Raw genomic sequence first — 24,094 nt, 5'->3', positions numbered from 1 at the left:
ATAGATAAAAATTATGTTTGAATTTTCATCCCCCAATTTTGTTCGTCTATATTGGTCAACTTTTCAACGTACAAATTAAAATTACACGTGAGAGAAAGTGTTAGCTTGATATACATTGTTGACTCATTTCGTAACATCTTAAGTTAAAAAAAAAAAAACAATACCCATGACTCTCAAAACTCATTTCTTAACCAATGCAAGGTTATAATATAAAACCCGAAATTGGATGCAATCATCCGCAAACCGACCAATACGCCTAAAACCAGATAATTTTTGCACTAAATAGCGATGAGGTTCACATGTTTCATTGCTCTCTTGCAAGGCATTAGTTGAACAATGGTGTTTATATGAGTAGCCCCATCTTACATCCATTGAGCTACCAGTCGAGAGTCCTACGCATATTATATTACCTCCAATTCAGGGCAAGTACTAGAGTTTGGCTCTACCATAAAACCCCACCTTTCCTTTCATCCACCCAACACATCAAAATTATTGCAGTATTGAACTGATGGACTCTGGCTTTGCTAAACTATTGCCCACCTTCCCCTACTTTACCCACCTTCCCCCTATTAACTCAACACAGTCTGCTCATTAGTTGGCTCTGCTTTCATACATTTGGGATCAAACCCTATTCTTGGCTTTCTTTTGAATCCATGGCCATGAATCGTGTTGAGTTGGTATCTACCATGTCGTTCCATAAATTCAACAGTGACAGTGTGACACACCGCACCATGGAAGTTAAAGAGTTACTTCCTCACGGGATTCTTGATCTAAACCTAAAGTATTACTCTTTCTTCCTGGTTTTTAAAGTATTACTCTTTACACATACATGACTCTATTTTAGAACGGTCTCGCAACATTTGAATAATGAAACAACACTGTTCGCACACTTCCTGCATTTCAGCCGCCTTGTCAGCCTATATTATATTAAGAAACCCTGTGTATAATTTGTACATATCACTAAATGGGTCCTAAAGGAAACCCTAAAGTATCACAGAAGAAGATAAGACCCAAAACTGAACTAGAACATGCACTAGTGTCATTATTTATAAATTCATAGTCCTTTTTAGTGTCAAAAGGAAGTGAGTGATGGCCCCAATTTGGAGACAGTTAGATATGTATGTTGAAAAAGGTTGTTCATAGTACCTTTTTTTTCTTTTCTTTTTTCTTTCATTTTTGAGAAATAAATTCTACCTTCTCATCATCTGACATGACCAACCATATATGAATTTGATAAGATCATGTCATTAAAGAAATTACCTCACTCAACTAACTGAAAGAGAAACTACTAGTCTGTAATCAATATTTGGAGAAGAAGTTGATGAACTTGTAACCTACTCCTTCAGTATGTGTGAATAGCATTGGTGTCACACGAGTATGATGTGACATGATTAAACGCAACATTTTCAATTGTGGTAGACTAGTTCTATTATTGAGTTATCTGTGGATTTCTACTCCATCCGACAGGTTCCTAGTACGAGTCCAGGACAATCCATTATAATTAGTATATTCAAATTATTTATATACAAATCTGAATAATGAATTCATTTCACTTATTCAAAATAATTTTAAATAGATATATCACATTCATGAAATACAATTCACTTTCGAGATGCATTAGTGGTGAGATGATAGACATGCGAGACTCAAAATCTTGTGCTCAAAAGCGTGAAAGTTCTAACCTACAACTATAAAAAAAAAAAAGTAGTTTACCATCATTAAAATTAGCATACTTAGGTAAAAATATCTTCTAATGTATTTTTGTGAAAACATAGAGAAGATAAAAAATAAATGTGTAATGGTGTTTTTAAGAATGGCACAAGATGGAACACTTCCATGTTGTAGAAGCTAGCATAGCTTGAGAAGTTGATTAAACTTGATCACAATTTTAGTTACATGAGTTACTGCATGTCTAGTCACTAATATACCTTTTTATCCTACCTAAAGAAGATAATGTTTAATATAATGTAGAGGTAGATTCGATAACCTCTAAAAGGCACCTAAAGAACTATAAAGAAACAAAAGTCACATTTTCATTCAGTATATAATTTGCTTCTAGATATTTGCAACTTGAATATAATCAAACTCATAGTAGAACTAATATAATATTATAGTTTATGACTTTATCGTTGTAAATAAATTGTCGTCACGTTTATATATTTTCACATGTTTTTTATAATAAAAAAAAAATTATATATAGTAAACATTTTCAATTATTGACAGTTTATCTTTTTTTGAAAGACCTATTGCAAGAGAAGTTTTAAATACACACCCCAAATTACTTAATACACACTCTATACTTTTTTTTTATTTTTTTTTTTCAAAGAGGATCAAAGCGTTTCACTCCTGCCCCCATGGTGACTCGAACCCATGACTTCGTAGATATGTAGTGGGTGCTCTAACTACTGAGCTAACACCACTTCGTCAATACACACTCTATACTGAATACACCACCCATTTAATTTCTCATTATAATATTTTACTAAATACACAACCCAAAGTACCTAAAATATCGTTAATCTAAAAAATCATGAAATATCCTATTATTTGACTATATTAAGGCTACCATTTAATATGATTAGTAAATTCTAGTATATTAATTGATGTTTTGTAAATAACCATATTGATTACTTGTGTTAGTTATTGAGAAATCCATAAAGGTTTATTATTATTCCCTTTAAATAGATGCATATAAATAGGTTTTGTATTATTTGAGTTCTCATCCACCAAACACCATGTTGATCAAGTATAAAATTATGAGTTGAACATTTAACTAAAACTATATCAGTAGTTTCTCCACAATGGCGGAACTACAAAATTGTCATTAGAGGGGCCAAACAAATTAACAATTAAAAAGTTTTTTCACCCGTGATGTTTTATATTAGAAAATAAGAGCATCATTAGCAAACTCTCTATTTTGGCTCCTTAGCTAGTTTAGCAACGCTAACCATTTTTTCCTAAGAGGGTTTAGAGCATCTTTAGCAATGCTAACCATTTTTGAGTCAAATTTTAGCTAAAGTAGCTAAAAAGTCATTTTAGCTAGCCACTTTAGAATTACGTCTGCATCAATGCTTTCTATTTTAGCTAGTTTTGAATTTATATAATTTTTAAATGAATATTAAATAGTTTAAATGTATTTATAAATTACATAAAATAACTAAAATGAATGTTTTAAATTATAGAGAGTCTGATCCCGCTCTCTATATTTAGGAGCGAAATAGCTAAAAGTTATAATAGAGAGCCACTCTAAAAGTTAGGAGTCTTGTGCAGCTGCTAAAATAGATAAAAAACTAAACATACTCTCCAAAATAGCTAAGGAGCCACAATAGAGAGTCTTCTAAAGATACTCTTAGAGAGCATGTTTAACTTTTTATCTATTTTCGCAGCTGCATCAGACTCCTAAGTGACTCTCTATTTTAACTTTTCGCTATCTTACTCCTAAATATAGAGAGCGAGATGAAGCTCTCTATAATTTAAAACATTCATTTTAGATTATTTTATGTAATTTATAAATACATTTAAACTATTTAATCTTTATTGAAAAAACAATATAAATTCAAAACTAGCTAAAATAGAGAGAACTGATGCATAAGTATTTTAAAAGTAGCTAGCCAAAATAAATTTTTAGCTAATTTAGCTAAAATTTGACTAAAATATAGCTAGCATTGCTAAAGATGCTCTAAACCCTCTTAGGAAAAAAAAAAAAAGGAAATTAACTAAAAAATGGGAGTAAAGCGATCCGTTTTAAAAACATTTAATGCCATTGATTTTGAAATTCTAAATATTATGGTTTCTAACCTCACTTAAATAAATTGTAATTAAGGAAAAATTAAATTAGATAGTTTGTATTAAATTAGGAGGCCATGTATAGAAATTTACTTTGTTTATCTAACTATTTATACATAAATAGAATAATATAAGGAAAATATGACTATTTTTTTTGTCTTCTAATGCATAGATGTGTTTTGGTCATTTAACCTACCTACAAAATTTAATTTAAAATATAAAATATAAGGGATGTGTATTAAGTGATTAGGAGTGTGTATTTAAAATTTCTCCTATTGCAATACACCGTGCTTAATTTTACCAAATCACATAATGGATTGGTTGCTCTTTAGGGCAATTACCGAATGAAGATAAAACTGAAGATAAGACTATATGTATGGAAAATTCAGGATAAGACAAAAATGTCTTTAGGGCAAGTTTTTTTTTTTTTTGGAAATTTCTTTAGGGCAAGTTATATACGTTTCTTTTGATTTTGTTTTGGCCAAAATATATCCTATCAATTAAAAACACGTATTGATGTAATAAAGAATTATTTCCATAAAAAAAGGCACATTTTAAATTCGAGATATTATTTGATATATTCATTAATTCAGTGCACCGTCCTAGAAATATTATCTTATTTATCCGTTAATCTATATAGTTATCTATATGTTATACTCAAACATCGTCACATATGTTCAATCTCTTCCGGAAACGAACTTAAAACCCTAATTATTGCAGTAAAGTGTGATTAATATTGGCTAATTAACTATAAAAAAAAAAAAAAAAGCATTCGTTGTCTTGAGGGCAGAAGCATGAAAATTAAAGATGGAAAATGAAGATAAGAATAGCTAAATATGGGAGAATCCATCCTATCTGGGCCAGCCAACCTGGGCCGACCTTGCCTACCTCTCTCGGTCACCCTATCTTCTCCCAAACCCTCTCACTTTTCTCTTCCTCCCTCTTTCTTTCCTCCCCATTTCAGACCCAACTGGTCTTTCCCTTCTCTCTCTCTCTCCTCTCCCTCACTTCTCTCTCTCTCTCTTCTCTGTATAAATACGAACACCAACCTTCCAAACTTTCCAAATCCTAAAACCCCCCAAAAAAAAAAACAAGCTCCCCCCTTCATTTCTCTCTTGCTTCTTTCTCTCTCAGAAGTCAGAATTAAGAAACGTAAAACGACATTAGAGTTACTGTCGTACATAGAGCCATGCCTCGCTCCCAGAGATTTCTCACCACAGCAAACTCAACGATGAAGTACGCCGCCGCTCCGCCTCCTGAGGCCGTGACCTTGGAATCCGACTTTGTTGTTATCCTGGCGGCTCTTTTATGCGCCGTCATATGCGTCGTGGGCCTGCTCGCCGTGGCGCGCTGCGCCTGGCTGCGACGCGCGCCAGGCGGGGGCCGGGCCGGTGAACCCGGCTCCGCACAGGCCTCTTCTGCCAACAAGGGGCTGAAAAAGAAGGTCCTGCAGCAGCTCCCCAAGTTCATCTACGGCGACGGCGGACCGTCGGCGCCGCCGCCGAAGATGGGGTCGGAGTGCGCCATATGCCTCGGCGAGTTCGCGGAGGGCGACGAGATCAGGGTTCTGCCGCAGTGCGGGCATGTTTTCCACGTCGGATGCATCGACACGTGGCTCGGGTCCCACTCGTCGTGTCCGTCGTGTCGGCAGATCCTGGTGGTGGCGCGGTGTCACAAGTGCGGCAACTTCCCCGCCATTTCTGACGCTGAGCTCAAAATTCGGCAAGATCATATTTACCATTCTGCCCCTGCTGCCCCTCCGCCACTCGCCTTGGCCGCCGCCGCTCATTCTGCTTCCGCCGCTGCCACAACTACTAGTTGTAGTAGCAGCAGCAGTAATAGTAATAGTAATAGTAATAGTAAGAGTAATAATATTTTCTTACCCTAAGAATTCCCCAAATCTAAACCCAACCCACTTGCTTCTTTCTTCTTCCTCATATCAATCTGTACTTGCTGTGGCTCGATCTTTGTATAGAGAATCCATCAATGGAAATTTGTGTTTATTTTACTGATTTTGTTTCTGGGCCAAATGCCAATGCAGCAAAAATGAGTTAGGTTCATTTTGGGTTAATTTGTAGTGGATTATTAATTTTATTAATATATCAAATGCATGAAATTTCCCACTCCCAGTATCCATGTCCACTCTCTCCAAACTTGTCTAGTTCTTGTCTTCTTGAAGCCAAAAGCTAATAAACTACAAAAAAAAAAGAAGCTAAAATATATGGTTCCAAAAAGCAACCCAACTGGGCTAATTAAGCTATTTTAATTAAGGGTTTGCGTGTGTTGCGTGTTGCTTAAACTAATCAAAGGGTCAATGGGTCAGAGATTCTTGGAGAATTTAGAGAATTGAAAATCCTAACCTAATACCAACATAGAGAGAGGTCTATGTTGAAGAAGCACAACAACCATTGCTATTGTTTAAATTATGTTCCACTTTCGTTTGAGGAACTTTTGTGGAGCACTTTGATGGGTCAATAGCAACCTGGAGTGCTATTGACGCTAACGATTAAGAAAAAAAGGTCGAGAAAATGTTCGAAGAGCTTATGTACCATCCGAATGTTAAAGTTAGCCAACAGAGAATCATGGGGGTGTTTTTTTTTTTTTTTTTTTTTTGTGTTCTTTTGATTGATAGCAGAGAATTTCGTCAAGCTGAAGCATGGTCCGTGAATGGAGGAAAGATACTCTTCATTACCCCTTTGAGTTTTTGGGGGCTAAAACTTGGGGAGAACTTTAAGCTGTAGTTCCACTAGTATTGCTTTACCGAATTTAATCAGTCTTATTATTCTTATCAAAGAGATTAAATTGATAAGACTTGGTGGTTTAATCTCATCCTCTGAACATGATTGAGCTTTAGGGAGGGAGTGTGTTGGTGATACTTCATCCTACTGAAAAGCTGTCCAGGTTCAATACTTTATGGTTTTAAGTTTCATGCAGCTCAGCAGAAAATTACTAGATAGATAGATTCGAAGGAGTGATGAAGACAAACCCTCATATAAACCCAGGGTTATCTTTTTAGAACATAGCTGATAGTGCTCCCGAACATGCCAAAAGCATATTTCAAATTATACCTTGAGCAGAGGGATTCAAACTTGAGATCTCCTCCAATACTACAAATAAAATTATCATTAAGTTGTCGTTTCCGGTAATATAAAACCACTTGAACCCGCTAAATATCTCCTTGGTCAATGAAAAACCTTAAAAAGGCAATAGCCGATATTTACCGGCTTATTCCTGGTATGATATGAATTGACAAGAAAATAGCACTAAGCAGGCACCAACTTCACTTTGTGACTATACTAATATTGATCCGCCGCTAATCACTATTTTGATCACTTATAAGCGATGTTATACGGTTCATAGTCGTTGTAATTCCAAAACCTCTATATAATAATATGCATTGGCTATAGCCGTCCTAATCTTTTGCCTAATTTCCTCTCCCATTCCTAAACTCTCGACTAATAACAACTCGCCATCTCCTCCGGCCTATCTGCACTTTCTGCACCACCTTTCCAGCGGACAAGAAATATCAATTGCAATTGTCAAACTTGGCAACTCTCTATGTTGCACCATCCTATCAATCCTCCTCATGATTGTGATTTTCAACAGTCCAAATCAATGAAAGTTACCCTTCTCATGATTAAAGCTATAATTATCATACAAACTAAATAATGCAGCAATCACAGAGACAATGCAGGCCATTCAGCTTACTGAAATTTCTGAATCATCATAAATGGAATCAAGTTACACATCGAAGTTTTGAATCATCATCAGACACCACAGCTGGTTGTGTTCATACAAAAAGGTTTTAAGAAGATAACTTGTTGATTTGGCCTCCTATATGTGTACTATCCTAAAATAACCACTGTTTGAATAAAAACACAAGTTCTTACAACTTTAAAGATTCAGCCTAGCTTATGAGCATTAGTGATTTATGTCTATTCTGCAACAGCACCTGAGAAGCAGAGGACAGACCGAGCACAAAATATCTTCAAAAAGCTCATCCATCGTTTTCCTTACTTGAAGAAGACCCGCTGATTCCCTTAAGTTACCAGCATGTGGGAAACTCAGGGATGTAGGGTTTACTTAAATATCAATAGCCCGTTATTAAGCATCAACTTTCCTGTTCATTATCACTCTCGCCCCCAAACATGGATGCCATTTTCATGGCCAGTTTTGCAGCCATTTCTCGTCTTTGAAAATCAGGCATCAATCTCAAGCTGTCACGCATGTTCCCGATTTCAGACATCAATTGTTCCAAATCCTCAATTTCGAAAGGTGTATCCTCATCTAACTCTTGGCGTTGATCAAGTTCTGTGTCGCGGTCAGGTTCTTCCGCATTGGGCACCACTACTTCCTTGTTGATATCACTATGTAATGCAGCCGTTGATGTAGAGGCATGCATCTCCTCATTAGCGCTAGTAGTTCCATTCTCTTGGACAAGATTATTATGAGCATCCAGTCTTCCCATTTCTGAGGTTCCAGCAACATCACTGGCAGAAACCCATCCCCATCCTTTATCTGTGTCATCAAAAGGTTCAGCTGAACCCGCCGATAGGACATCATACTCGAATTCATAATCAGATTCTTCTTCTGACGAGTCTAACAGAGAGGATTAAAACATTCAGAACTCTACTTCAAGAGTAAAGCAAAAACAAAATGTGGAAAAAAGAAAAAAAGGGAATATAACCTTCTCTTTCAGGTAATGATGGTTCAGTAATCTTATCGCCTGTTTTCAGAATCATTCCAGGCCACATATGTGCAGAAAGAGCACCAAAGAGTCGTTCAACACCTTGTGAATCGCCATCAACTGACAAACCTGTGAGACAAAGCACCTTTTATCTTAAAAGATGCTAATAATAAAGAGAGCAAAAGAAAAAGGTATACGATGTATTGCCCAAACGACATCTTTTTTTTTCATAAATTTACTTTTTTTTATTCTCAAGCTAACCAATTTTGTCTTTCTATTCATGAAACCGACATATGCATTAATACTTGCTCTAATAAAGAGAGCAAAAGAAAAAGGTATACGATGTATTGCCCAAACAACATCTTTTTTTTTCATAAATTTACTTTTTTTTATTCTCAAGCTAACCAATTTTGTCTTCCTATTCATGAAACTAACATATGCATTAATACTTGCTCTAAGGTTTATTGTTCTTACTCAAGTATCCTGATGCGAAAATAGTCAAATACTAATTCTTTTAAACCGCTCCATCATTACAAAGACTCATTTCACACAGCATGCCATTATAGTTTGATAACAATATAATCATTCAATACGATTTTGCTAATAGACCATGAAAGATAGTTGATTATAACATTGAAAGTCACAATCTTAAGAGTTCTATCAAATACTAGTTTCAATTCTGTTCATCTTTTGACAAAGGTTTCAATCCTGTGAATCTTTCCAATCATCATAAACAAATTCCTATGTACTTTTTATTCCTAGAATAGAAGTCAGAAAGGAGGGCCTTACATTTGTCAAACTCAGCATTCGAACCACAAGCTTCAATGTACTCAATGTTATTCTCCGTGCACCATTCCAAACACGACCCTCTAGCCTCCCAAGCTGGTTCATCCTCCCCCAGTAAACTGCTCCCATCAGTTTCAGAGATTCCATACTCAGTAACATCCGACTGGGAATCAGCAAAAGGCTCCCCAATCTTCAGCAGACGTCTCCTATACTCCACATGAACTGGGTGACCTGGCACAAGATCAACTTTATTCCCTATGCACAACAATATATCGAATTTCTGAAGATCATTGCGCGACACCCATTTCTGAAGTGCAACAAGAGATGACAACTGCACATAATTGAACCAAACAAAACATAAACACTCCATCAACACCAATCACACTAAAAAAACTTAACCTATTAACAACTTCACCAATTTTTCAAAATGGTGAATGACATTTTACACCAACCTCAGTTGTATCAAACACCATAATCAAAGCAACTAGCTGATCATACATTGGAACCTTCTCAATCGAAAACTGCTCATCAAGATGAGCCATCCACACAGCCACATCAGCTGTGTAGTACTTAGTATTGATACTCCACCTATTTCAGTTAAAACCCTAATAAAAAATCCACATCCCAGAAATTAAAAATCAAATCTTTGCTCCAAAAATCAAAACTTTTCACATACCCATGAACCGCCAACTGAGACGGTGAAGAATCCGAACCATCGTCCAAGTCCAAACCCAGTAATCCTGCAATAAAGTCATGAACTTTGATCAGAAAATGGCAGAGGGGTTTTGGGTCAGTCGTGAAATTGAAGAAAGATGAAGGCTTTACGAGAGATGAGAGTTCTTTTGCCGACGGTGGGTGATCCGATGAACAAGATTCCGGGCCTCTTCTCCATAGGAACAGCTTCTTCCTCCGATTGACTTGCCATTTTTTTTTTTTTTTAACTTTTTCCGATCAATTTTTTTTTGGATCTAGAACCCTAAAATTTACCACTCACTTTTTCTCAGAAACTTTCCTATTTGCTAATTGCTATAGCTTAAGCTCCAGGGCTGGGTTGAAACTTGAAAGTTGAAAGGAGAGATGGGACTCGTTTGACATTGTTGTTTGGGGGAGGGACTTTTTGGAGATTCCTCACAACTATCAGAGTTTTCTTTTCAGTCCTTTTTTATTATCAGAACTTCTTTTCATCCTTTTTTCTTCCTTCTTTTGTTTAGGATCTTTTTATCTATAAAATTGAAGACTTACTATGTTGTAATTTGTAAATAACACACAGTTTTTTTTTTGAGGGAAATGGAATATATTCCAATGATCGAAAAGATCATAACGACCGTACATGGTCAATCTAGGGGATCCGAAGATCACCCATTACATTCATTGCTCAACTAACTGCACAAGCAGTCAGACTAAAACCCGAAAGGGAATGCAAGAACTAACAACCAAGAAGGAAAATGCAAACTAAAAACCAAGTGGCCTAGTGGTTCTTGCCTTGTTGGGTGTGCTCCCCAACCTAGGTTCGAACCCCGAAGCTGTCAAAGTGACTAGGCACTGTGCTGCAATGCACAGTTGGAGCATTTCACATGCGCCGAAGGGGTTTATCTTGGGCCTAGGAAGCCTTTGGGTTCCCCTTGACAAAGTCAAAAAAAAAAAAAAAAAAAAAAAAAAAACCAAAAGGAAAAAGCCAAAACTAACTAAATTTATTCTAACATAACCCTAGTTTCTCCGCATCTGCCTTGATTAGCTTGGGGCCTAAGACCATCTTGGTGTACCCTTCCACCCGTCAATGCAGTGAACAGCCTTGATATAGGGTCATGTTGAGCCCAGCCCGCAGCAAACCTATCAAAAAGCCCGACCCATCTTCTGCCCAAATCAGAAAGAGGAGGGAAAGTGGGCTTAAGTCCAAAAGCCCAGCCCAACTCCCACTGCCCTCACTCTGAAGTTTGGACCGGAGAGCACGGGAACCCTGGTAGGATCGCCGGAGCCGCTACTATCCCGACACAAACGACCTCTGCCAGTCCAGCACTTCCGGCGGTCGACCTCGCCCTTCAACCATTGAAAAAACGCGACAGAGCCTGGTGTGGGTGTCCCCAAACCTCACCGGAAAGCAAGTCCGCCTCCAAGCCTCGACCCTATTCGCCCAAAGCCGCTACAAGGATCCTATCACCACCTCCAACCCACGTCTGCGACGACTGCACGCTCACCAATCCAGAACCCGACGTCGACACCAGTCAGAAACACCGCGCATCAAAGCTCTGCCACGGATCCGCAATCCAGATCCGACCCGCCTTGCCTTCAAAACCGACGCCGAAAGAACCCTTGCCGCTGCACACGCCCAACGCACACCAGACGAGATCGACGTCGGAAGACGTCCTCTAGCAAGCAGTGATCGAAACCGATGCCGCCGCTCTGCCGCACGAAACCCTAGGTTTCGGTATACGAAGCTCCGAGTTTTCGGGAGCAAAATACTTTATCAATTTCGGGAGTAAATAACACACAGTTTACAATGGAATGAATGGATAAAACAATTTTTGTTCGATTAATTGGTCTCATTTTTTTATGAAGTAAAGATATTCACGAGGTGACTCATTTTATGCATTTAAGAATATGTGATGTTTCAGATTTTTCAACTGTTAGATTTATTCTTTCACTAAATTTAAGAATAGAGTGTTGGATTCTGCAATTTGAATTGGCTATTTCTCGACTTGAATTTTGAATCGGCATGAAGGGTTTTTATAAACACAGTACGTAGAGTTGATTAATTTGGAACTCAAGTAATTTAAGGTTAATAGGAGAAACGTAGGAAACAGAATATAGCAAGCACTTGTATTTAACACAATTGCAGTGCTTCTAGTCATTAGTGGAGAATCTTCAAGTGTGAGATACAGAAAGCAATTATTCTGATAGATCTCTAATGGAAAATCTTCAAGAGGATTGACTCTCTTTGGTATCAAAGTGCATGTGCAGCGGCATTAACGAGAGGGACGGATTCAAGTACAAAGCCACTGACTTCTGAGAAACAAGTGATAACCATCAACTATCAGATACATTATGAAAGTGACTGTAGGGAGAGGAAGTTGAATGGTAGGGCAAGTATCAAGCTTGATAGGGCAACAATCTCGGGGCTCAGTGCATTGAAGACCAATTTTTCCGGCAATGGTAGGGAAAGAATTCGATATGGAGACACTATGATGAGAAAGGTTGATAATTTGATATGATCTATGATCAGATAAGTCAACTGATATGACCAGAAAATCTTATCCCATTGACATTGTGTTGACTATTTACGAGCCACTAGCAAAGAAACCATCTCCATAGAAAAGCAACTCATTCACATTATGTATGTAATTATGTATGTCAACTTCAGACACTGTCTTCAACTCAGTACAAACAAGTTACCAAACCCAAAATTTCAATGGAGTGAAATTAGTTATCTGAAGCTGGTTTTACTCCAGCAGCAAAGAACTCAGAAATCACTTCTAGAGGCATGCCCTTGGTTTCGGGCACTTTCAAGTAAACAAATATCCAGGAGATGATGCATCCGACAACGTAGATTCCAAAGACACCAGCAAAACCAATGGAGGAGAGCATGACAGGGAATGAGTAAGTGATGATGATGTCTCCAATCCAATAAGTGAGAGCACAAATGGCAATGCAGAGGCCACGGACGCGAGTAGGGAAGATCTCTGCACAAAGAATATTTGGGATTACCCCGAAGCCCATGACGAAGCAGCAGAGGTAGACCGATACACTAGCAGTGGATATTGTTGCAGTCCAAATAGTGCCTAAGTTGACAATGCTGCCAAACACTAGTAAAGCAAGCGCCACTATCAGTATTGGTAATGTGGATAGCAGCAATGACCTACAAGAAGAAAGATGAAGGAAATTAAGTTATGGTGTTCAAGGTATTTAGATTCAGATTAATAGTTACAATATTTACTCATACAGTCATACTTTCAAAGAGTGCATATTCTATGGAAATGAAAGTAATAGTAGAAAGAGAATTTACCTCCTGCCAGCTATATCCATAAGCCACATGGAAGTAGCTATGCAAGGAAGCATTAAGAATGTTGTGATGGCACTTAAGAAGAGAGATGCAGAAGCCGAATTCAGTCCTATGTTAGACAGAAGAACTGTTATGCCTGTTCGCTCATAAATCTGAGGAGTGTAGTAGAGAACCCCATTTATGCCAGCAATCTGTGCAGAGAGGCAATAAGAAAAACAAGTCAATTTCCCACAACTTTTGTATCTTTTCTAAATACTGAGGAGTGAGAACCAGAGAATGGAGATTAAATGCACACTAGTCACAATATTTATTGTCAAGTGGTCATGAAGATAGAAACAGTTTGCTTAAAGGTTTGAATTGCAACCTTCAGGCAAGTCCTTGTGCTAGTTGTCATAAAGCTTATACAGACTGCTTAAATAAATTTGATGTGTTTATTATTTTTTTAGGAGGAAATTTGATGTTGCTATCACAAAATTTATTGATGCCTTTCACTAATGGTAACAATGTGGTTCTTGAAGATCTATGAATAGAAACATAACAGTAAGATAATGTAGGTTCCTCACAAACTAACTGCAATATAGAGTAAAATTTTACCTGCTCAAGAACTTGAAGTCCTATCCCGACAACCAATGCGCGCTTGACTCCTGGTTCCAAAAGCTCTCTCCATTTTGAACCTTTAACAACAGCTTCTGGTGGAAGAACCATCGGGGGACTAACCAAAGCAGCAGCCTGAATTGCTCCATTTTCTTGCCTTACACCAGAAATGGAAACAACCGATGCAGGTTGAGACCCAAGTGCACTCTCCTGGTGCAAATAGACTCTTTGAACTCCTTCCTTCTTCCCATCTTCGCTTACTCGCTCAGCATATTTATAAGCAAGCTGCCAACCACCACCAATATCTATACTACTAGTACTACCTGCCTCAACAGCATTAAGAATGGTATTGCCTCTTACACCTAAAACACTTCCACCGGATTTAGGAGTGGCAATGTCCTTGTCCACACTTGTTGTCTGACGCGAGATCAATGGACTTCTCAAACTGTCATCACCATAAGCCCCGGATGTTTCTGATTCATGGTCCTCATCGTCGCTTTGGCTCTCCATGTCCCAATGCTTACTGTGATGCTCCCCAGCATTAACCAGAACACTGCCTAGAAATGGAAGCATGCTGCTGCCCTTGCTTCCTCCTCTCTCAGAGAGCTTCTCATGGACACTACTAAAGAGCGTCACAAGAGGATCCTTAAGAGAGATGCTACTTTGGTTTGTAGCACTCCCATGGCGAGATGTCAAACTCTGTCCAGTTACTGGTTTAGCAATATATGATACTCCCTCTTCATCCCCATATAACCTTATTTGGTACTTCTCTTCAGTTGTTGCCTGGTTAAGCACATTGGCTGGACTAATAATGTACTCTTCCAATGATGTATCTTTGCCAGTGTTTAGACCTTCAACTAGCAAAGCCAACTCACCTGTACAACATAGAAGCCTCAAGTCAGCACCAATAATAGGCATATAAACTAATTAGCACCAATTCCTTTTAGAATTACTAGAGCATCGAACTCAAAACCAGTTGGCAATGTAGGACTGCTAAAAATTCGGATTCCAAGTAAGCAAGCATGTCATAAAATATCAATGAATTGAATCAAATGGGAGAACAAGTAAAGCAAGATTTAGGCACCTGAAACATCTTCCCTGCCATTAAGTCTTTGCAGCACTTGTTTTGCCTCGAGGATTCGTCCCTTACTCACAAGCCACCGAGGAGATTCAGGCAGGTAAAGTATTGTCAAAGCGAAATAAGCTAATGATGGAATGGACAAAACCCCGAGCATCAATCTCCACTTTGGTGTATCCATCAATGACATTCCAAACACCATACAATAAGACAAGAACATCCCACCAGAACCAGTGAACTGTGGAAGTGTATTCAGTCTTCCTCTAATATCCGGTGGCGCTATCTCAGATATATACGCAGGAACAAGAGTAACAGCCAAACCGGTTCCAAAACCATCTAACAACCTAGCCAAAAGCAAGACATAAACATTTGGAGACCACAACATTACCAGACCACTAACAAAGAAAAACAGTGATGACATTATGAGCATTGTTCGCCGCCCCAGCCAATCCGATGCTGGCCCAGAAAATGTTGTGATCAATGTGGCTCCAATGAGTGATGTTGCTACAATAAGCCCTTCAAATGTCGGTTCACTTTCTAAATTGAATTCCTTTTTTATATAAAGAACAGACCCTGCAATATTAATTTTTGTGAAACAACTAGAGCTAAATATGAACATTGTGGCAAAAAATAAACGATTTGAAAAACAGAGGAATCAGAAACTATGGGACGACATGCCTGCAATGACTGAGTTATCCCATCCTTGCAACATGTTACCAATTGCTGCAGCAACTGCTACATGCACAGCTCCTCTCATTTTCCGGAACCCCGGCCCGAAGAGGATTAATTCAGATAACAGATGCACGAACAACTGAAGCTTTTTCAGATTTTATGAATATGTAATGAAATTTTTGATCGAAAGAAGAACTGTCATGAAATTTGATTTTGAATTTTGAACAACACAGGCCAGTTTGTCACTAGCTGGTTGCAGGTCTCGGAATATGAAGGTGACATTCACATTCATAAACGTGTCAAATATGAGAAGGCAAAGGTGAAACGTAATAATTGGGAACAACTTCTAACGGTAGACTTTGTATAGCTGGTAATCTTTTCTGCAAGGCCAATCTGTCATGCTTTCAAGTTTGGCAAGAAAATAAAAATCACTCCTTGGCAATTGTGCTAATTAATTACCAAATTTTCACCCAAAAAATTAATAAATAATTTCCAAATAGAAATGCAAAAACAAAAGGCACATTGACGGAGGTACATTGTTGAATTCCATATGATTGGTAAGCCTTCTCACCAAAGAGAAATAGGTGGTGATGTGCTCCAAGACTGTACGTCACTCATGAATTCAATATTTGGATGATGACATTTAAATTTAATTTTTGGCACTCCACCACATGACTGACATGAGTGTAGAAATTATAAAAGGGAAAATGATTGTTGGCCTCAATTAGGCTTAAGATTTGTGGCCCCAAATCTTGCATGCTATGTCATCTACACACATCACCTATTTGTCAAATCATACATGTAATTCTTGATAAAAATATTATCTTATCATTCCAAAATTTAATGGTTCTAAATTATTTTGGTTTTCTTCTAAAAAAAAAAAGAATTATTCAATCAAGAATAGAAAAAGTTTGGCCAGTACCATTGGTCTAATGACATAGCCTCCCCTTCGTAAGTGGGAGGTTGTGAATGAAAGACTAGTTGTAGCATTTGAGTTGTTTATCTGATCAGAAAAAAAAAATTCATGTGATTCGATCAATAGATTTGTACATACATTCGATCAATAGATTTGCATAACACATGTATATGAATTCAAAGTTGGTTGGGTTCCTGCAAATTGTGAAAATATAATGGGAAAAATACACATGCATATGAATATACAGATATAGGGCTGTCAATGGGTCGTGTCGGGTTGGGTTCGTGTCGGGTCAAAGTATTTGTAGTGTCGCAAGAGACAGACCCAAACCCAACTCATTTAATAATCGTGTCAAAAATTTAAACACAAATCCAACCTATTTATTAAACGGGTTATCCGTTTCCAACCTGCTTAATCCATTTAATAAATAGGTCGTGTCGTATTAGACAAAATGACACATTTAAAGGTTAACAATGCGACCCATTTAACTAAAAGAATGCATAAATTAATTAAACTTGCTAAAAACTCCACAAGACAAAGAATATAAATAATTATATATAACTCATAAATAATTAAATCCAATAATTATAAAGCAAAATATTTCAAATTGTCTAATCCTATGATCAAATACTTCCAACGTCCAAAATTTCAACAAGAAGTATAGCATAATCAGGTTATACGGGTTTACTTCGTGTTGGCGGGTTGACCCGTGGCAGACCCATTTATTAAATGGGTCATGACAGGTTGACCCACGGCCGACCCGCTTTTTAATCGTGCGGGTTCAACCCGTTTTATTTCGTGCGGGTTTCGAGTCGTGTTATTAGATCGTGCCGGAATTGACAGCCCTATACATATATATATTTTTGAATCAAAATCAAAACGATTTCTCATTAATACTTAAGCTAGAGTAGTACATTACATACATTTCCACTACCTTGAAAACAGAGAGCAAATAAGAAAAGTGGTATTTCGAAAGTACCACTCATTAAAGACATCCAATTAGGGCTGTCAATTCCTACACGACCCGATAACACGACTCGAAACCCGCACGAAATAAAGCGGGTTCAACCCGCACGATTAAAAAGCGGGTCGGCCGTGGGTCAACCTGTCATGACCCATTTAATAAATGGGTCGGCCACGGGTCAATCTGCCAACACGAAGTGAACCTGTATAACCCGAATATGTTATACTTCTTCTTGAAATTTTAGACGTCGGGAGTATTTGATCATAGGATTAGACAATTTGAAATATTTTTCTTTATAATTATTGGATTTAATTATTTATAATTATTTATATTTTTCGTCTTGTGGAGTTTTTAGCGAATTTAATCAATTTATGCATTTTTTTAGTTAAATGGGTTGCATTGTTAACCCTTAGGCCTCGTTTGGTTCGTGGAAAGCAAGTATCAGGAAAGGAAAGTTGTTCATTTCCTGTGTTTGGGATGCAAAAGGAAAGGAAATACTTTCCTGAAGCAAAGGAAAATAGGGGGAAAATGGTTCATTCCATACTCCAAATGAATCATTTTCCCTCCTTATTTCCTTGCATTTATTACTTACAACACATTATTTTATTCCATTAAACATATTTTTTAACAACTTTCCGGATAACTTTCCTACATTACCAAACATCGGAATGGAAAGTTCTTCGGAAATTTCATTTCCCTTCCCATGGGAAAGACAAATGAACTACTTTCCTTTCCGTGAACCAAACGAGGCCTTAAATGAGTCATTTTGTCTAACATGACATGACCTATTTATTAAACGGGTTAAGCGGGTTGGAAACGGGTAACCCGTTTAATAAATAGGTTGGGTTTGGGTTTAAATTTTTGACACGCTTATTAAATGGGTTGGGTTTGGGTTTGTCTTTTGCGACACGACAAATACATTGACCTGACACGAACCCAACCCAACACGACCCATTGATAGCCCTGCATCCAATGCTCACTTATTAAAAGCGAGTCTATGAACTATGAAACATACATAGTAAACAGTCACCGAAAAACAAAACGTGCATAGTTCCCTACAAAAAATAGGGAATAGGAAAGGAAAGAAAAACATAAGCTAATACTAATAGGCCTAGGCAAAACCTTGGCCCAATGCACCGAGCCCATATGTGAAAAGCAAGGAAACCCAGCCTCCTTCCTCGAGCCAAAAAAACCAGTGTCGCCGTTACGCTGCCTGCCAACGACCCGCCTGCTACCGATCTGCTGGCCACCAACCCGCCCGCCATCGTTAACGACTCGAACGAACACCGCCAAGACGAGCATCCGAGCCGCGACGTGCTGCCATCTCTAACAGAAGAATCCGCATCAGCATCCAGCATCGATCGGGTTGTATATAACCATGTTGTACTGTAAAAAGTTGTTTGTAAATAAATTTAATAAAATTAATTTGAACGTACATATTTTCCAAATTCAATTTATTAATTCTATTTTTTAGACGAAGTTAATTGAACTTTGGAAAGAAAAGTTAATGCATATATCTTGTCACCTAGTTCAATATATTAATGCTATTTGGAAAGAAAAATTATTGGAAAAGATTTAATTAAATAGACATCTTCCTTAAATTAATACATAATTAATGGTTGCTATTAATACGCAATTTTTTTCGTCACCTAATTAAATTAATTAGTGTCATTAATTCACCCCCTAAAAATCTTAAAGGAAATATAAAAGGATAAAGTTGAATCATGATGTGGCAATATATATTATGTAGAATTGAAAATAAAACTTGTATTTGCTTACGTGGCATGACACCTAGAATTTGAGGTCATAAATCTTAGGCCTCATTGAGACCCCCTATCATTGCCTTTATAAAAATGTCTAATTCAGAGTAAGGAGTTAAAATTAGAGTGTTATTATCGCAACCTAATAACTGAAAAGTCGAGACGGACAGCCAAATTTCATTTGACTTGCATGTAGTATATCAAAGATTATATACACAAACTGTCATGGATAACATAGCAGGCACTCATATTCACATCACCATTTTACATGGATTCATTCGTGACTTAATTTAAGTGTTATTGTGCCTACTTTCCTCTAACCTAAAGACAAGTGATCGAAAAAAAACCAGAAAAACAAAAAACAAGCACCATGCATTAATTTCCTTGACTAACAATTAAGAACTAATTCTTTCTGCAATTTCAGCTTGCTTTGCACCAACTGCAAAGAACTCAGAGATGACTTCTAAGGGCATTCCCTTTGTTTCTGGAACCTTCAAGAAAACAAACACCCAAGAAAGGGCGCACACAACAGCATAGATGGCAAAGACACCGGCGAGACCCATAGAGGTGAGCAGAATAGGCAGTGAGTAAGTGACGATGATGTCTCCTATCCAAAACGTGAGAGCACATATTGCAATACAGACTCCTCGAACTCGAGTTGGGAAGATCTCAGAGCAGAGAATGTTGGGAATTGGTCCGAAAGCCATGACAAAGGTGCAAAAGTAGAGCACCACACTGATGGTGGAAATTGTGGCATTAACAACAGAACCCATGTTGACAAGTTGGCTGAAAATTAGTAGTAGGAGTGTTCCTGTTAGGACTGGTAATGTGCACAGCAAGAGTGACCTGCAAGAAGAGAATTAGAATATATCAAATATATATGTTGAATCAAGACAACAAGATTTTCTGGGGACTCTCCTCTTTCAATAACTGATCACAAACTCACCTTCTGCCCGCGACATCCATTAGTCTCATGGCAACGCCTACAGATGGAAGCATCAATAGGGTTGTGAGAGCACTTATGAGAATAGAAGCTGAGGTGGAACTGAGACCCAAATTTGATAAGAGAACTGCAACTCCTGCTTGCTCAAGAATTTGGGGAGTGTAGTAAAGAACCCCATTTATGCCAGAGAACTGCAAATTTAAGACAAGATTAATTAGTCAAGTTCGAGCACATATTACATTTCCTGGGCACAACAGGAAATGTCAGTACCTGCTGAAGAACTTGAATTGCTACGCCAACAAACAATGCACTCTTGACTCCGGGTTCCAAAAGATCAGACCAACTGGATCCTTGGACAGCAGTTTCTTGAGGGCCAAGCTTTGGTGGTCCATCCCGGCTCATTTGATTTTTGGTAATTATAGAAGGTTGGCTAACAAGAGCAGAAGCCTGAAAATATTCACATTCCAGAGGAGTATCACCATCACCAGCAACTGAGAGCATAGAGCCGCCGCGCATTGAGCCAATCATTGAGCCACGGCGAGATTGATCAAGTGCACCCTCCTGGTGCAAATAAACCCTTTGACACTCTTCTGTCTTCTTCCCATCTTTGTCAACGCGCTCGGAGTATTTATAAGCCAACTGCCAGCCACCACCAATGTCCATACTACTCACTGCTTCGCCACCAACTCCCGGCATGAGGAGGCTATTTCGCCTCTTCATGCCTCCCACGAAGCTGGTAGATTTCCCAGGAAGCATGTCATTTGCCATACTAGCTGTATGTCTACTCGCAAGCAATGGCTTTCGTGCATTGTCCTCAGAATCAGTCCCCGCTGAGACACCATCTCCGTGCTCCAAATCCCAATGATCAGTTTTGTCCTGCTCATGTGGTGGTGCCACATTTAGCAGGCTCCCCATATTTGGCAAATTGAGAAGGCTACGCATACTTCCTGAGCTCTCAGGTAAAAGCTTCTCATGGACACTACCAAATAGGTTTACAAGAGGATCCACATAAGGCCCGTTTGGATTCAGTATGCTTCCTTGGCGTGACGGCAAGCCGAAATTTGCCTGTCCTGTGACTGATCTCGCAATCAATGAGGCTCGTCCCTCCTCCGGTCCATATAGCTTTATTTGATCCTTCTCTGGAGCTGCTTCACGGCCATCCGGATCATTGGCCGGACCAATTATGTACTCTTCTAATGATGTATCCCCTCCAACTCCAAGACCCTCCACCAGCAAAGCCAACTCACCTGCAGCATATCGATCAATCAAGCCTAATAAATTAGCACAAGAACAGACAATAGCAACGCTTCTCAAACATTTTATAACAGGATATCAGCACAGAAAATAGAATGTTTCATTACGCACTACTTGCAGTGCTAGTGTGGTGTCAAAATCAATTATCTTCGATATAAACACCATAAACAGTGAATTTTAAACCCAAGAACACATGCATACGTAACTCTAGACTCTTAAACAGCGTCATTTTGGACACACACAATATCAACACAAAAAGGAAGGTCACTTTATGCACCTGAAACATCTTCCCTGCTGCGTAGTTTTTGTAAAACCTTCTTCGCCTCGGCCATTCGCCCTTTACTAACCAACCACCTTGGAGACTCAGGCAGATAAAGCACAGTGAATGCGAAGTAAAGCAAAGATGGGATCGAAAGAACTCCAAGCATTAACCTCCAATTGGGTGCTTCCTTCAATGACATTGAAAACACCATACAGTATGAAAAGAACATCCCAACAGTGCCAGTAAACTGTGGGAAAGTGTTCAGTAGTCCTCTGATCTCGGGTGGGGATGTCTCGGAAATGTAGACCGGGACAAGAGTAACAGCTAGGCCAATCCCAAAACCATCTAACAGCCGTGCCAAGAGAAGCACATACACATTGGGTGACCATACCATTACCAAACTGCTGAGAAAATATAGAACTGATGAGATTATCAGCATGGGACGCCTTCCGAGCGAGTCCGATACTGGCCCCGAAAATGTTGTGATCACTGTGGCTCCAATCAGTGACATTGCTACAATCAACCCTTCAATTTTTGGTTGAGTTTCCAATTTAAATTCCTTTTTAATATAAAGAACAGCCCCTGCAAATACCAATCACATATTGATATTTAATGAAATCTGAGTGATTTATCATCTAAATGCATATTGATCTGCAATAATACTATAACGCCAAACTTGTTCATCAAATGATATGAACTCGGTCGCACTGTGGGAAACCCTACCGACCATATCATTGATTTGTAAAAACTGAAAATGGTCTAACAATGGAGATAATGAGGATTGAGAAGTTACCTGCAATGGTTGCATTGTCCCAACCTTGTAGAAAGTTTCCTATTGCAGCAGCAATGGCTACAAGAACAGCCGCCCCCCACATGTTTTAAACTCTGCTGAGGAAGAGAGAAAGTCTTGGACTTTGTAGCATCAAAACCTTTACAATGCACATAGATTAGTTAGTGAAACAGAGTTTGTTCATGGGTAGTTGTTGAGCTAATGGAATGTCTAGTAACTAATTTTGCCTAAACGAGCCCACTTTCTTGAGTGAAAAATTTTACCTTTCAAGAACAGAGAGAAACAATGAATTCTGGCATCTCTGTTCCAGACAGATCTGAGAAAGAAGTGATCTAAGTGGTACTTTTGGGCTTTAACGGGTCCAAAAGTTTTTGAATGAAATTCCTAATATGACTCTTGAATCACACAACAAGATGAAGCCCTCTTCTTACGCTAAACAGTGGCAAGTTGTTAAGACACCTAATTGTGCTATTTTCTGCTCTAATACCGGATAGTGTTAGAAGGTCAAACAATCAATGAGACCATGAAAATAATTCAATTTATAGATTTTCCATCAAATAGAGGGTAGCAAATAACATCTATATTGCTACACTACAATATAGTCTATTGGGTTTTATAGAAGGATTCTTGACCAAAAGTTTTACTTAAGGTAATAGACTAATAGTTATTAGTTACCACAGTTTGTAATAACTTGAGAAATTAGTGCCGTTTTGGATTGGCGATGGCACTGCCGGTTGCGGCGTCCTCCGGCAGTCGGATGGTGGAGGCCTCCTTGGTGTGGTAGTGGGCTGTAGTTAAATTTGGGCCTAATGTTGGGCCTCTATTTGGGCTTTGTTGGTATAAGGATGTCTTGTAAGGGGTTGCTAGAGTCCAATCGAGCACCTAATTACCTCAATTTGTTTATATTGGAATATGCTAGGTCACAAATAACTAGAGAAATATAACTTGGCTCCGCCTCAATCTATGGATAATGTATCAGGGTTACCACTGAAAATTTTACGGTGAATCTGATATATTGATGTTTCATGTTACATAACATCATTTTAGTCATTGTTGTCATCCTCGAGTGCTAAGTTTTTATCATGTTACTCAGCCTTTAATTATAAATTTATCACATTAACTATAAAATTATCTATTTATCTTAAAGTGAAAAGAAAAAGAAGAGAGTTAAAATTTACGGTTAATGCCCCAACCCATGGAAACTAAATCCTATAACTTTTCACAAAAAAATAAAATAAATAAATTTCAAGACCACAATTTCCACCCAAAATTGTGGACTACAACATATGTTTTTTGTCAAAAATTACATATTCTTATTTTTTGACCAAGAATATTTTGAGTTGAAAAAGAATGTTACATAAGTTTACAATGCAATTACTCTTTCTGACTATTATAACAGAAGAAAAAATTTATTTATTAGACTAGTAGAGTTAAAAACTTGTCCCAAAAAGATGGTCCAAAACTAAAATAGAATTGACCCAAAAAGAAAAAAGTAAAATGGTAATTTAATCAAGAGTTTTAACCATCCACAGGAAACCTATCCCTCCACATTTAAACCAGAGACGTCACATGCAAAACATATAGTGGATTTAATGTGAATATGGA

At 38.1% G+C, this 24,094-nt stretch overlaps 4 protein-coding genes across 4 annotated transcripts; 1 reads left to right on the top strand and 3 right to left on the bottom strand.

The window, feature by feature from the left end:
• The first annotated feature begins 4,728 nt into the window (after window positions 1-4,728).
• Window positions 4,729-5,798, top strand: LOC133715132 (RING-H2 finger protein ATL8-like). Its single transcript, XM_062141512.1, has one exon. The coding sequence runs from the start codon at window positions 4,976-4,978 to the stop codon at window positions 5,672-5,674; it is 699 nt and encodes a 232-aa protein (XP_061997496.1). The 5' UTR covers window positions 4,729-4,975; the 3' UTR covers window positions 5,675-5,798.
• Window positions 5,799-7,490: 1,692 nt separating this feature from the next.
• LOC133727154 (uncharacterized) lies at window positions 7,491-10,361 on the bottom strand. The gene is made up of 6 exons (XM_062154779.1): window positions 10,085-10,361; window positions 9,936-9,999; window positions 9,712-9,847; window positions 9,263-9,590; window positions 8,474-8,602; window positions 7,491-8,385 (listed from the first exon to the last, which is right to left on the bottom strand). The coding sequence occupies exons 1-6, from the start codon at window positions 10,182-10,184 to the stop codon at window positions 7,898-7,900; spliced, it is 1,245 nt and encodes a 414-aa protein (XP_062010763.1). The 5' UTR covers window positions 10,185-10,361; the 3' UTR covers window positions 7,491-7,897.
• Window positions 10,362-12,178: 1,817 nt separating this feature from the next.
• LOC133715124 (monosaccharide-sensing protein 2-like) lies at window positions 12,179-15,843 on the bottom strand. Its single transcript, XM_062141499.1, has 5 exons — window positions 15,607-15,843; window positions 14,935-15,501; window positions 13,851-14,725; window positions 13,260-13,447; window positions 12,179-13,112 (listed from the first exon to the last, which is right to left on the bottom strand). Exons 1-5 carry the CDS (start codon window positions 15,683-15,685, stop codon window positions 12,677-12,679), a joined length of 2,145 nt encoding a protein of 714 aa, XP_061997483.1. The 5' UTR covers window positions 15,686-15,843; the 3' UTR covers window positions 12,179-12,676.
• A 3,620-nt stretch (window positions 15,844-19,463) lies between these two features.
• On the bottom strand, window positions 19,464-22,880 carry LOC133715115 (monosaccharide-sensing protein 2-like). Its single transcript, XM_062141487.1, has 6 exons — window positions 22,753-22,880; window positions 22,493-22,628; window positions 21,715-22,281; window positions 20,454-21,430; window positions 20,187-20,374; window positions 19,464-20,086 (listed from the first exon to the last, which is right to left on the bottom strand). Exons 2-6 carry the CDS (start codon window positions 22,572-22,574, stop codon window positions 19,636-19,638), a joined length of 2,265 nt encoding a protein of 754 aa, XP_061997471.1. The 5' UTR covers window positions 22,575-22,628; window positions 22,753-22,880; the 3' UTR covers window positions 19,464-19,635.
• Window positions 22,881-24,094: the final 1,214 nt, after the last annotated feature.

This window comes from Rosa rugosa, chromosome 1 (assembly GCF_958449725.1).
Source record: "Rosa rugosa chromosome 1, drRosRugo1.1, whole genome shotgun sequence".
Taxonomy (NCBI): Eukaryota; Viridiplantae; Streptophyta; class Magnoliopsida; order Rosales; family Rosaceae; genus Rosa; species Rosa rugosa.
The sequence above is the reverse complement of the archived record's forward strand: the minus strand, read 5'-3'. Positions and strand labels throughout refer to the sequence as shown.

Bases quoted from the DNA above. Each gene is read 5' to 3' on its own strand.
- LOC133715132 (XM_062141512.1), top strand. From the start codon at position 4,976: ATGCCTCGCTCCCAGAGATTTCTCACCACAGCAAACTCAACGATGAAG.
- LOC133727154 (XM_062154779.1), bottom strand. From the start codon at position 10,184: ATGGCAAGTCAATCGGAGGAAGAAGCTGTTCCTATGGAGAAGAGGCCC. The intron at 9,591-9,711 runs GTTGGTGTAAAA...AATTATGTGCAG, and splicing joins TGGTGTTTGATACAACTGAG to TTGTCATCTCTTGTTGCACT. The intron at 8,386-8,473 runs GTTATATTCCCT...CCTCTCTGTTAG, and splicing joins ATCATTACCTGAAAGAGAAG to ACTCGTCAGAAGAAGAATCT.
- LOC133715124 (XM_062141499.1), bottom strand. From the start codon at position 15,685: ATGAGAGGAGCTGTGCATGTAGCAGTTGCTGCAGCAATTGGTAACATG. The intron at 15,502-15,606 runs GCATGTCGTCCC...TTAATATTGCAG, and splicing joins GGATAACTCAGTCATTGCAG to GGTCTGTTCTTTATATAAAA. The intron at 13,113-13,259 runs GTAAATTCTCTT...TTCTTCTTGTAG, and splicing joins ATGGATATAGCTGGCAGGAG to GTCATTGCTGCTATCCACAT.
- LOC133715115 (XM_062141487.1), bottom strand. From the start codon at position 22,574: ATGTGGGGGGCGGCTGTTCTTGTAGCCATTGCTGCTGCAATAGGAAAC. The intron at 20,375-20,453 runs GTACTGACATTT...TTAAATTTGCAG, and splicing joins CAATTCAAGTTCTTCAGCAG to TTCTCTGGCATAAATGGGGT. The intron at 20,087-20,186 runs GTGAGTTTGTGA...CTCTTCTTGCAG, and splicing joins ATGGATGTCGCGGGCAGAAG to GTCACTCTTGCTGTGCACAT.